The following is a 13,442-nucleotide window of genomic DNA, read 5'->3' on the forward strand; positions in this document are numbered from 1 at the left end:
CACAAAATATGGTATGTCCTTTGGGCTGCACATTTTGAGAACCCTGCTCTGTATTATTTATACTTGAAAAGTTAGATTTACATTTCGATTATATCATACGCTACTTCTACATAGTGGATTATCATTATTATATGTGTAGCAATACTTTTTACTACAGTGTGGCTTTCGTCCTGTACTGTGCAGGTTGACAACAATGTGACTCGTCACTTAGATAGCACCCTTAAGAGAGATGACTGGGACATTCTGATCCTCCACTACCTTGGCCTGGACCATATCGGTCACATCAGTGGACCCCACAGTTCTCTCATTCAGCCCAAACTGCTGGAAATGGACGACATCCTGAAGAAGATCCACGGTGCCCTCATTTCAAAGGTAAATGCGCCAGTTGCTTTCATCTTTTACATGCACTAATTTAGTCGGATTCCCAAAATAAATTTAAATTTAACTTCGGTTAAATGGAAGAAATTTCTTCCATTTGAAGATATGGAAGTCCTTGTTTACATGCTCTGTGTGCCTTTATAAAGTCATCCATCCATCCATCCATTTTCTATCGCTTGTCCCTTTCGAGGGGGCTGCAGCCTATCTATCCCGGGCGGAAGGCAGGGTACAGCCTGGACAAGTTGGCAACTCATCACAGGGCCAACACAGATAGACAACATTCACACTCACATTCACACACTAGGACCAATATTAGTGTTGCTAATCAGTCTAGATGGCGCCAATGTACCTTTTAAATGTTGCTGTGGAGAATTACGGTGTTTGTTAATGCACCTCCTTGTGAGTGTGATTGGTAGATAATGAGTGTTTTAAAGATTTAACATGGTGTCAAACCCTGTCTGCCTTTCTTGTGACTTTACAATATTCTTCACCTTAGAAATGGATTCCACAAGATTTTGCACAAGACATGTTGAAAGTAGTGTTTGCCACTGTTGTAAATGTAAGGGGATCAGCTTCCGAGTGAACCAATACGATATTGCATACTTGCCAACCCTCCCGGATTTTCCGGGAGACTCCCGAATTTCAGCGCCTCTCCCGAAAACCTCCCGGGACAAATTTTCTCCCGAAATTCAAGCGGACCTGGAGGCCATGCCCCCTCCAGCTCCATGCGGACCTGGAGGGTCCGCATGGAGCAATGTTGTTGTAATATATTGAGTACAGTTTTTTTAATTGAGCTGCTGCATTTTTTGGTTGGGTTGTTTATTTCTTTTGAGTAACTTCTACAATTCTAAAAGGGGAGGATGAAATAGAGTGATCTATGTTTGTCCGTTGCTATTACCTGGTGAATGTTGGCTATAGCGTACTGGGGTTACTTTTTGGTTGGCCAACGATTTACGTGGTGTTGCGCACCTGACGTCAAGTGTGTGAGTCTGTTCTGAAGTCTACAGTAAAGAGACGTACTTCATCACCTCGCCTGGTTATTGCCTCCAACTCAATATATTACAACAACATTGCTCCATGCGGACCTGGAGGGTCCGCATGGAGCTGGAGGGGGGGAATGGCCTCCAGGTCCGCCTGAATTTCGGGAGATTTTCGGGAGAAAATTTGTCCCGGGAAGTTTTCAGGAGAGGTGCTGAATTTCGGGAGTCTCCCGGAAAATCCGGGAGGGTTGGGTTATGACCGAAAGGACAAGATCACGGGTACAAGCGGCCGAAATGAGTTTCCTCCGCCGAGTGGCGGGGCTCTCCCTTAGAGATAGGGTGAGAAGCTCTGCCATCCGGGGGGAGCTCAAAGTAAAGCCGCTGCTCCTCCACATCAAGAGGAGCCAGATGAGGTGGTTCGGGCATCTGGTCAGGATGCCACCCGAGCGCCTCCCTAGGGAGGTGTTTAGGGCACGTCCGACCGGTAGGAGGCCGCGGGGAAGACCCAGGACACGTTGGGAAGACTGTCTCCCGGCTGGCCTGGGAACGCCTCGGGGTCCCACGGGAAGAGCTGGACGAAGTGGCTGGGGAGAGGGAAGTCTGGGCTTCCCTGCTTAGGCTGCTGCCCCCGCGACCCGACCTCGGATAAGTGGAAGAAGATGGATGGATGGATGGATGGTTGGCAAGTATGCAATATCGTATTGGTTCACCCTTACTTACCACTAAAGAGACGTAATAAAGGGGTTAGGATGGCGTGTTTGAGAAAAAAAAATTATTAGTTGTCTTAATATGATATGTGCTCTTGTCAGTTTTCTTGATAATTAATATATTTGGATTTGTATAAGATCAATACAGCTGACTCGCAACCCAAATAAAACCACAAGTTGCTATGAAAAAAAACAAAGCTAGGAAAAATGTTACATTTCTTTAAACTAGAGTTTTTGTTCATGGCTGCTGACAAGAGAAGAATCGCCAGGATGTTTTGGTTTCTATCTTGCAGCTGAGAGGAGTCATTAACCTTTTATGTGTTGTTTTCCCTCAGGAGGCAGAGGGATCTCTGCCCTATCTGCTGGTTCTGTGTGGGGACCACGGGATGTCAGAGACTGGGAGTCATGGCGGCTCTTCAGAACCAGAGGTCAATACCCCCCTGGTGCTCATAAGCCCTGCTTTCAAGAGGAAAGGTAAGCTGATTCTTAGTCGTATTGTTTTTATTAAAAAGGCCTCCATCCCGAACTTGCATTTTGAAAACATACCCACAAAACTGCATGTAGCCATTTTTACCTACTAATACTGCATGAAAAGAAACGGTTCTTTTGAATGCTCATATCACAGCATTCACGCTAATCTCTGGAATGTGATCTTCATTCTCTAACATCATTTTAAAGATATTGTCATTGTTTTACCTTTTAAAAATTTACTATGGCCACAATTCCAAAAAATATGTTTAGGGCAGGGATCTCCAACCTGTCGCTCAGAAGCTACAAGTAGCTTGCCATGCCTTTCTGTGTAGCTTGTCAGAGTGTTCCAGAGATGTGACGGGTTATTATGCACAGCTATCTAACACAGCTTCTATACACTGGCCGAACCATCAAATTTTTTGAGCGACTCTTTTACATGAACAAAAAGTACTAACTCACAGAATAGCATAGTTCACTAGTTAACGGCTCAAAAAGCTGTTCTCTTGTGAACGCCACATCCCTAAACCACACCTCAAAACAGTGGCGAGCAGGAGTAATCTCTGGTGTTAAAGTGCACATTATGTTGCTATTCCAATTAATGAATGTATTAAAATCTCCAAACTGCACAGTGGTGAAAATCTGTGTGGGTGGGTGTGTCTGCTTGGGAGCCTCCCAGGGCTTCCCCCAAAAATGAGGCTTTATTGCTGGTTGTACAGTATGCATTTTTATACTTCAGATACGGGTTTATTGTGTTTGTTAAACTTTCTTCATCAGTTTAATATCAAATTAATATCCAGCAAATTAATATTAATATCAAAGCAAACGCAAGTGGACAAAGAATAAATGATAAATAAATGGGTTGTACTTGTATAGCGCTTTTCTACCTTCAAGGTATTCAAAGCGCTTTGACACTACTTCCACATTTACCCATTCACACACACATTCACACACTGATGGAGGGAGCTGCCATGCAAGGCGCTACCAGCACCCATCAGGAGCAAGGGTGAAGTGTCTTGCTCAGGACACAACGGACATGACGAGGTTGGTACTAGGTGGGGATTGAACCAGGGACCCTTGGGTCGCGCACGGCCATTCTTCCACTGCGCCACGCTCAAATTCAACCCTTTTGAACAGAAGGATGGCAACATTTGACTGGGAGAAAGTTATGTAGGAAATGTATTTATATATATATATGAGTTTGCAAAATCTTTTTTTTTTTGTCCTGGAATTATTGGAGTATGTCCTGTCATGTTAGCCACTTTAGATGGTCATCTGTGTGTGTGATGTGTATGAGTGTGCCTCAATAACTGACCAATAATGGTAAATATTTCAAGTCGGTTAAAATAATTTAAAAAGTCCTTACACTTTCCATATGCATACCTCTAAAGGTGTTGAAAATGTAATTGAGTTGGGATAAATAATAAATGAGCTTTGCAGCTTTTAAGTCAATTGTAAAACAATATACAACACCCGGAAAAATGATGGAATCCCCAGACTTAGAGAATATTCATTCAACAGATATTAGCCATGACACAACACTATAGTCATTTCAAACGGCAATGTTGTAGCTTTAAGAAACATTAAAATAAATCAAGAAAATAAGTTGTGGTAATCAGTAACATTTTTATTTTTAAATCAAGCTGAGTGAAAAAAAATTATGGAATCACTCAATTTAAGAGTATTGAAAGTTTCCTCTTTTTCTTTATCTTTTTGTTGTGGGACAGACTGGCTCATACATGTACATGCATCATCCGCTATTGCCATTTCTAATACAGCCCAGAGTATAGTTCTAACTTACAGGTGAAACTAAAAATGTTTTAAATATTGTTCAAAAGTTCATTCATTTAACTTTAAATGTGAAACTAGTATGTGATAAGAAATCATTACATGCAAAGTGAGATATGTCTAGCTTTTAATTGTTATAATTCTGATGATCATGGTTTACAATTTTTGAAAACCCAACATGTTCTGAGATTTTTAATTTGAGGTTTTGCCATACTCATCAAAAGTAATCAAAAGAAGGCTTGAAATATATTGCGTTGCATGTTATCAGCCTATGTCATGTATTAGTTTCACCTTGTAAATCTAATTGGAATAAACAAATCTTTGCACAATATTTAAGTTTTTGGAGACTCGCCTGTATATCTGTCAGTAAAGAAGGAGTTGCAGTCGAAGGGAGCTTGGCCTGGAGGCGCTGATTAAACAGCCCATTCTGAAGGGGCAGTCAGAAAGTGACTTTAGAATGGTCTGTAAAACAACATTTGTGCAAATTTGGACTTAAGCACCACCGTTAAATGTTATTTAGACCACAGGGAAGTGTTTTAAATGTAGAAAAAAAAATCATATAATGACCCCTTTAAACAAGAAATATTGTCACATCCTAATCTTGTCACACCCCAATGCTAACAAATATATTTGAGTGCCAGCCTAATTAATGTATTGTAAGTTTACAGCAATAGTGATTATCAAACCGTATTTTTCCATATTTCTGTAATGGTTGATACACAAGTATGCAAAAGCTAATTAACCACAATCATATATTCATCGCTAAAATAATAATATAATTGGCTACCTCTAACAAGGATTATTCTGTGCGGACTAGCCCTGCACATTGTCCTGAGACCACACACACCCACTGATTGAGTTAAGCGGCACTAATCGGTAGGCTACAAACCTAGGCTGTCAATCCACTGTCCAGTGCGGCTCTTAAGGGCTCGGTGAGTGAGGTTTACTTAACACACTATCACACATTAAGCTAGCCAGCATCCGTTAAATTTAAATGTCTAAGCTGTTTGACTAAAAATAGTGAAGCACATCATTTTTCTTAAGATGTCAAATTATGGTTATTTCCTTGCATTCCTATACAGAAAAATTTGGGCTTAAATGTAATGCATGATTCATTCCTGACTTGCCGAATGAGACCAAACCACAATCTATCAATCAATCAGTTTATCTTATTTGGAACATGTTAAAACTTCACAAGCACACACGTTTGCTAAAGTGAGCAAGAGTGTAAAAAGAGTGAGAAGAAGCAGAGCTTGTCTGGTCCCATCACTGTGTCATAATCAGCATTCCAAAAAGAGAAAATAAAGAAATGAAAGAGAGAAAGAACCAACTGAACCTCAGATGTGCAAGCGCTTTGCAACTTGGCAACGGTAACAGAGGCAAGCAAAAACTCCGCTGTGGGAAGAAACCTTAAACAGAACCCAGGTGCTGGGGGATGGCCGTCTGTCTCGACCAGTTGAGTAGAGGTATAGAGGGTAGCGTGAGATAAAGTTAAAGTACCAGTGATTGTCACACACACACTAGGTGTGGTGAAATTAACCTCTGCGTTTGACCCATCCCCTTGTTCACCCCCTGGGAGGTAAGGGGAGCAGTGAGCAGCACCGGTGGCAGCGCTCGGGAATCATTTTGGTGATTTAACCCCCCAATTCCTCAAAAAGAAAGATGCATTTTGTGATGATGTTTAAAAAGCTGCACACTAGTATATTGACTATTGATTAACTATCGGCAGTTTTAGCACTCTAATAGACTTAATGTGCAGAATTGTATTTTAATTCTTAAAATGTTGGCTATTGAACAGATTGTATGTTTAATCTTATGATACCTCCACATTGGTGCCTGTCTGTCTCTGGATGTGTGTGATAAGTGATGACGCACTCCTTTTCTAATGCAGGTGATGACGCACAACTATTGTCGACAAATATAGTTGTCGTCGACAAATATAGTTGTCGTCGACAAATATAGTTGTCGGCGACAAATATAGTTGTCGACGACTCGTTGCAGCCCTAGTTTCAATATGTCAGAGTTAATGAATAAAAGGTTTTGTGTGTTCTCAATATCCAGCCTTATGTATTATTCTGACAGATCTTTTCCTCAGTACTGTTAACGAGTCAAGTGTACTTTTATAATTGTTTCCCCATATTTCTACACAGTAACTCAGGTATTGTAACGGCAAAGGACAGTACAGTGTATAAAGTGACTTTTGACTCAGAAGTTATTTTGCCTTATTTAATATTGAAATATTTCTTGCCACTTTGTTGTATGTACTTGATGTGTGATTTCCAGCTCATTTTATTATCTAACTCTTAAAAATGTGTTTTCTTGCACTATGTCAATGTCTACACTTTCTATTTGTTATTTGTGTTTGAGTATTTTTCATACCTGTTTTTTAGTGTACCTACCTACACCGTTTTTATTACTTCCTATGTGTTTTTCCCTGAGCAGAATGCAGTGGTGTAATCTGCAAATAGTTTTAACTTTAGGTCGTTTATGCTTTTACAGATGTTAATATATAGATAGAATAGTTTTGGACCTACTGACCCTTGAGATACACTAGAAACAATATATAAGAACTCTTGATGCGTATTCTCCTATCCTCACATATTGTTTACTGTTTGTTAGGTAGCTTTTTACCCAAATTAGAACCACACTCCTAATGCCGTATTATTCTAATTTGGAGATTACCTGGGATTTAAACTGGATGCGGAACGGCTGCTTCTTGATGAGCAAACCAAAAGGAATGGAGGAAGATTGGCTATAGCTCTCTTCACTATGCAAAGCAGTCATCAAAATGGCTAATTCAAAGTTAACAGCTTTATCTGCCAATTAAACAAAAGTATCATGACCAATAGATAGTGCCAAAAAGAAGAAATTTAAAAAATCATACTAAGCGGTAGAAAATGGATGGATGGATGTGTCACATTGGCAGTGTAGGTGCGTTGACACAAGTAGGAGAGGCAGAATACTCCCTTTTTGGCATCTGTTAGATGTCAAACAAACAAGAACCTGAAACATATCAAGAATAGCTCTATGCACTTAATAAGTACATGTGGATAGAAGAAAAATTACTTTTAAGACAGTTCGGAGGAACGACCTGGCTCTACCATTCTTAACAATTGTTACTTAGATCTTCCTTATTCCCCCATCGTTGCTTGGAATGGTATCCGGGACCTAGACTGTTTTGCAGTAGAGGAGAATCCTGACCGATGTCGAGGTCTCCTAGGCCTTTAGTGAGGTCTTCTCCTGGGACATCAATTGCCTCCTTTGCGCTGGGAAATTATTTTAACCCATCGTCCACAGAGACGTTCCAGGAAGCGTCAATTTTCGGCACCGACTCTTGCTCTCCTTCCATTGCAACCCGTTCACTGCCACAGCTGGTGAAGGGTATTTGCCAAACATGTGGATCTTTCATACAGAATTCGACCACTTCATTATTAAGACCATGGTCACAAAAACCTGAGGTAGTCACTATGATCTTCTCTGACCACAGAGCTGTGAAACATTTGCGGAATGTCAGAAATGATGGCAGCTGGTTCACTTCTGGACCGCAGGAGGGCCCCAATTAGACTGTTGTTTAAATCTGGACCTTGGAGCAACACGTCATTCTAAGCTATGTGGTTGTGTTGTGCGCTTGAGTTGAACATAATTCTGATTTGTCCCGTCTTGTTGGTAGGTACCAACACTCTTGGTCCTTTTTCAATGCAGGTGCAACTTCAGCTTAGTCATTGGTGAAGATGTTCTTCATGAAGTCCAAAAAGTTGTCCTTCATCTCCGGCTCCTTTAGCTGAGGGAGGGAGAGGAGGAACATAAGGTGATTGATTGCTTGTTGCCGATTGTTGGGAAGGCGCTGTCTGGGACTAAGGAATAGGAGGGGAGCTACCCAACAATTCGAGCTGTCTGTGGTGTACTTTTTATTGATAATTTGAATTAAGATTTTATTTTTGACCATAGGTTTATCATCATCGAGCGAGTAGCTGAAAATGTATTTGCCAAGATTTTCATCAAGGGCTTTACGTGGTTCACTTGTATTCTTTTTGACATGCATACTTCTCCCACATTGTTGGATAAGACTTATTTACTTAAACTTAGTTCCTCTCACAATGTTGAGTGCATTGGGCAGCATGCATTCACCATTCCGTTTGATCATGGGAGACTTTCTCAGCCCTTGCCAAGTTGTGGTCTCAAGCTTCTCGGTCTTTGAGGAAAGTTCTTCTCCATGTGTGATTTGGTCGTCCTTTTGTTCTTCTACCTTGGGGGCACGTTTTGGTGGCATTCTGATGATGTGACCTGCGATTTTCATCTGACGTGTTTCTATGTCTTTGTTGAGTGGTTGTGTATTAGTTTTCTTGTATACCTCTTTGTTGGTGATGTGGTCAGTGTATTTGCTCATCAACATTATTCTTTTAGCACCTTGTTTGAAGGCATCCAACTTTTTCCTCATTATTTCCAGGTGTCGCTGGCATAGAGTGCTGTAGGAAGTACTACATACCTGAAGAGATAGATTTTTAGTGTCATGGATATTCCACCACTAACCCATATTGGCTGTATTGTTCTGAAGACAGCTGTGAGTTTTCCAATGCGGGAGTTGATGTTTATGTCTCAGCATTTCCATTCTGTGTGAATATGCTTCCAATATATGTGAATCTTGAGACGTTTTCCAACAGTTCTCCATTTATTGTTAGCTGGTCAGTTGACTGTTGGTCTCCAATCTGCATGGTCTTTGTCCTTTGGCAGCTGATCGCTGTGTGACGGAGGCAGAGCGAACACAGCAGTGAAATTATGAAGGCTTGGTGATGGCAGCCGCATTCCTGCATCTGGCTGTTTTTTAATGCTGTATTTAACAACAAATGAAGTTGTCAATATTAACTTTATATCCTGGCAGTCATGTGACAGCCAACATGCAGATCTTCTGACTTTGTGGGCTTTTAAAAGCAAACCGTGAGAGAAAACACATTTTTATGTTTAAAATTTGACATGTTTCAGTGTGAACAAAGGTTGAGCTAATTTCCTCACACAATTTAGTTAATAAATGACAGCGCTTGATACGTCCATTAATCTCTAATTAGATAACTACAATGAGAAAATGTACTTCCAAGACAAAGTGTTAAAGCAGTAAAGGTATCTTATTTGTTTTTGTGCTTCATATTAAAGTGAATATTTCGATATATGCTGGTGTGTGATTAGAATTCCTTTGTGTGCTTTTGCAGTGGGGATGGAGACGCCTGGAGAAGTGGAACAGGTTGATCTGACTCCAACCCTGGCCCTGTCGCTGGGCCTGCCCATATCTCAGAACAGCGTGGGCCGTGTTATTCCTGGTGTTTTGGAAGAAAGCTCACTTCGAGACCAACTGCGCTTCTTGCATCTCAATGGCCACCAGCTAAGTTGCCTGCTCAAAGACAGCATTCCGGACAACCAAAAAGGTACACTACAAATACAGTGTTTTTTTACACTACAAATACAAGTGTTTTTTTTTCTGTTTCTTTCATTGTTCTTTTAACAAAGCTCCCTTTGATTAGTGAAGTGGAGTCAAAGGTCACTAGTCCTTCTGTTAAAGTCATGTGACAGTGCCCGCTGGAAGAAGTCTCTCTAACAAGCTGAATTAACTTATCTTTTCAAATAGTAATCAATAGATTATAAATAAGTATAATGATTATATTAATAAATATAGCGATCAGTCTGCAACTCAATGTTACAAAGTCAAAGTAGGGTTTTTTCTTCACAAAAATACTTAAACAAAAAATGTTGCATTAAAATTACTCTGACATATACAATTTTTTTCAAAACGTTATCTAAAGGGGCTGTTTGCAACCTTTACGCAGCTGCCAAGAGGGCGCTAACTTTTTAATTGTTTTTAAGCATTACATTCCACCCTCTTACAGCCTCCAACATGTGTAGCTTTGTGTGTTTTTTCGCTAATGAAAGCAATTTGGCTAGGTAACGTCAGCTGTAATTGAATTTATAGCCTATCGTAACAACGACATGACTGCAAATTGTGAGTTGCTTTTCTGGGACTTGTTTTTGTGTACGTGCACATGCTCCCTGGGTTTCAGTGTAAAAGAGACAGCGTTGAGTGAACTGTCTGAACGCCAAACTAATTCCTTGGACCGACAATCAATTTTAATTTAATATATTTAGAAATGTTTTAAAATTTGCACATTAAAAAAAACTGCTTGGACAGGCTCCAGCACCCCCCGCGACCTCGAGAGGAACAAGCGGTAGAACATAGATGGATGTTCAGGTAAACCACTAATTGTAACATAAGCTATCCGGTAGGGATGGGAATCGGTAAGAGTTTTACAATTTTGATTCCACGTTCGATTTTGTTTAACGGTTTGGTACTTTATTTCTCATTTGGATAAAAGGATAACAAACAAGTTGATTAGCATCAACTTTGTTTAGTTTAGAAAAAAAAACATAAGTACACAAACACAACAGTGAAGTCTTAAAAGACCCATAGCCTTTAAGTAATTGTAACCGAGTAAATGTAGCAAGTTAGTACCCACCTTTGAGTAAGAGCAGAAATAGAAGACACTTTGTAAATGTATAAATGATGCAAATTATTAAATGTCATCAAATTACCTTAGGTAACAACATTTGGAACATAGGTTCAACCTGTTATGTGTGGAGTTAGCGCATTTGCCCTTTTAGACACATTTAGTTTTGGTTAACATAAAACAAATGCACATTACACTGGCAAGACAAGTGCGATAAATATTTGCTATTGGGATTGTTTTTCTTAAAAGTTGAGTGAGGGATTGTGGGGGTGTAGGTATCATCTTGCGGCAATTTTTACTCTCTATTTTGGTCTGTTGCCATGGTACAGTAATAAGATGATAGTAATAATAATTGATTAGATTTATATAGCACTTTTCTATAAGGAGAATTATTTCAGAACAGCTACTTCTGGAAGTGTTGATTTGTTTTGGTGTTGTTGTTGTTTTTTGTAAACTTAATGAGCATTAAATGTTGAGATATCTCTTTGGATGGGAATTCATAAGGTTTTTCCGGTTCCGATTCTGCTTAACGATTCGGTGCTCTGCTGGTTCTCTTATCGATTCTTATTTGGAAAAAAAGATAACAAATAGATGATCTTACCAAGCCAACAGCGAGGTCATGAAGGGCACATAGCATAGAAAAAACTTAGGAAAATAAATTTTAAAATTTTTTTACAAAATAAAACGTGGAAATTACACAAGAATGTAACATTTCGTAACATTTTTAAAACTTTTAAGAATCTTTGTCATCTACCTAGAAAATATACCATGCAAAGGTTTGTTTAGATTTACAAGTTGAAACTAATAAAATACATTGGCTCATAACATACAACATGATATATTTTAAACCTTATTTTGATATGTTTATTGCTTACAGATTATGAAAACCTAAAATTTTAAATCTCAGAAAATGTGTTGTTTCTAAAAAAAACTAACTAAGCCATGAACATCAAAGTTGTATTTAATAGAGGCTTGACACATGTCACTGTGCTGCAGGTAATGAGTTAATATCACATTTGAAGTTGAATTGCTGACATGAATGTCATGTCAGCAAAGTTCGGTACGCTTATTCCGCCCGGGCACTGCCATGTTGCTAACGTTAATAAGCACGTTGCGTAATGACGCTATCCCCACCCGGAGGCACCGTTAAGAGAACCGGAAGACAAACTGGCAAGCGATTTCACAGAACTGATACACTGGTAACCGGTCCTGAACAAGAACCGGTTTTGGATTTCCATCTCTAGATGTCACAATTTGTAAAATGTATGTCAAATGTTTATTAAGGAACTTGTCTGAGCGTTGCTTTGGGTTAGCTTTGACTAAGCTTTTCCCGCTGGGGATCGCCACAATGGATCAATCATTAGCTTTTGTTTTTAGTCTGGCTGCCCACTTGACATCTCCGGTGACTGGGTGTCGGGCTAGAAATCCAAACTGTGCAGTAATTTTTTTCTAATTACACGGTTACCAACATTACTTTGGATCTATCATGAGGAGTAGTAAAGTAGAATTATGGGTGTAATAATAATAATGTTTTGCTTCATATGGTGTTTTTACATGTTCCTAACCTCTGGCATCTTAAAAGGACCTTTCACAACTCCCTGTACTTTGAGACTGATGCCTGGGTAAAGGACAGATAAGGTAGTGGTGTTGGTCCTCGCAATACCAAATTGCTGCACAAGTAGCTAGTCTTCCTGCAGCCTCATCAGTGTTGTAGGATTTGTGCCTCTAATTTGAGGTTCTAATATGTCTACCAACCCTTCTGTCTGGCAAATCCCCATTTATCACCAGCATTGCCACAGTGAATGTTAATTCAGGCAATGGTGCATACTTATTCATGTATGTGCTATACAAAGCAAATTTTCACAAACCAACCCAACAATCAATGCAAAGCGCCTTGGGTCACTGCAGACTGAGGCCCTCAAACAAAAGAAATGCCAGCTGCGACATCTGTCCTGTAACTCTCAGGAAATGTAAAATCTCTGTCCTACTGCGTCCCACCTTGGTAGCAATCAGCTTATTTGTGCATTTGAACACTCTTACCTTGTTCACAGTTTTGCCTTTGCTGTTGAAAGATCATGACTCTCAGATTTTACCACAGATTGTATTACTTTTTATTAGGGATGTCCTGATACAACTACCTCTGCCTCTTCCCTCAATAAACGGTAAATCATCTTTACAACACGCAAGAAGAAAGTGAGAATTACGTTAGAGGAACTTTTGTGTTAAAGACAGTAAAATAGATGACAACTCCAGTGGTAATTATGGATGTGCACTGAAACTCTTTTCCTTAATGGCACCTGCGCCAATGTGCACCGACTGAAATACTGTAAGAAGTATCTGTCTTCGGCTCATTTGGGTGCTAACACAATTCATTGACACGAATGTAACAATCCAGACCGAGACACACAGAGTCTGACTTTCTTTTTACATTTTATTGTCGCTCTTTACACGCCAACAGCAGTAATCAGATCCAACACCACAGATACATTTCAATACAACAACAGAAACTTCCAATCACGGTTAAGATCAGCTAGTTGATTCACAAATTTAGAAATTCTGAACTTCAACAATGCGACACAAGTGTAAATGAAGGTTTTAAACGATAGTGTACGACAGTAGGCAGGAAAGAA

The 13,442-nt window shown here is 39.8% G+C and overlaps 1 protein-coding gene across 2 annotated transcripts in view; it reads left to right on the forward strand.

The window, feature by feature from the left end:
• pigg (phosphatidylinositol glycan anchor biosynthesis class G (EMM blood group)) overlaps positions 1-13,442 on the forward strand; it is a 134,498-nt gene that overhangs the window by 26,799 nt on the left and 94,257 nt on the right. For both annotated transcript variants that reach the window (XM_061929798.1, XM_061929797.2), the window contains exons 4-6: positions 184-372; positions 2,401-2,539; positions 9,526-9,738. In XM_061929798.1, coding sequence (XP_061785782.1) covers positions 184-372; positions 2,401-2,539; positions 9,526-9,738 — 541 coding nt within the window. The remainder of the gene's footprint in view (positions 1-183; positions 373-2,400; positions 2,540-9,525; positions 9,739-13,442) is intronic.

This window comes from Nerophis lumbriciformis, linkage group LG34 (genome assembly GCF_033978685.3).
Source record: "Nerophis lumbriciformis linkage group LG34, RoL_Nlum_v2.1, whole genome shotgun sequence".
NCBI lineage: Eukaryota > Metazoa > Chordata > Actinopteri > Syngnathiformes > Syngnathidae > Nerophis > Nerophis lumbriciformis.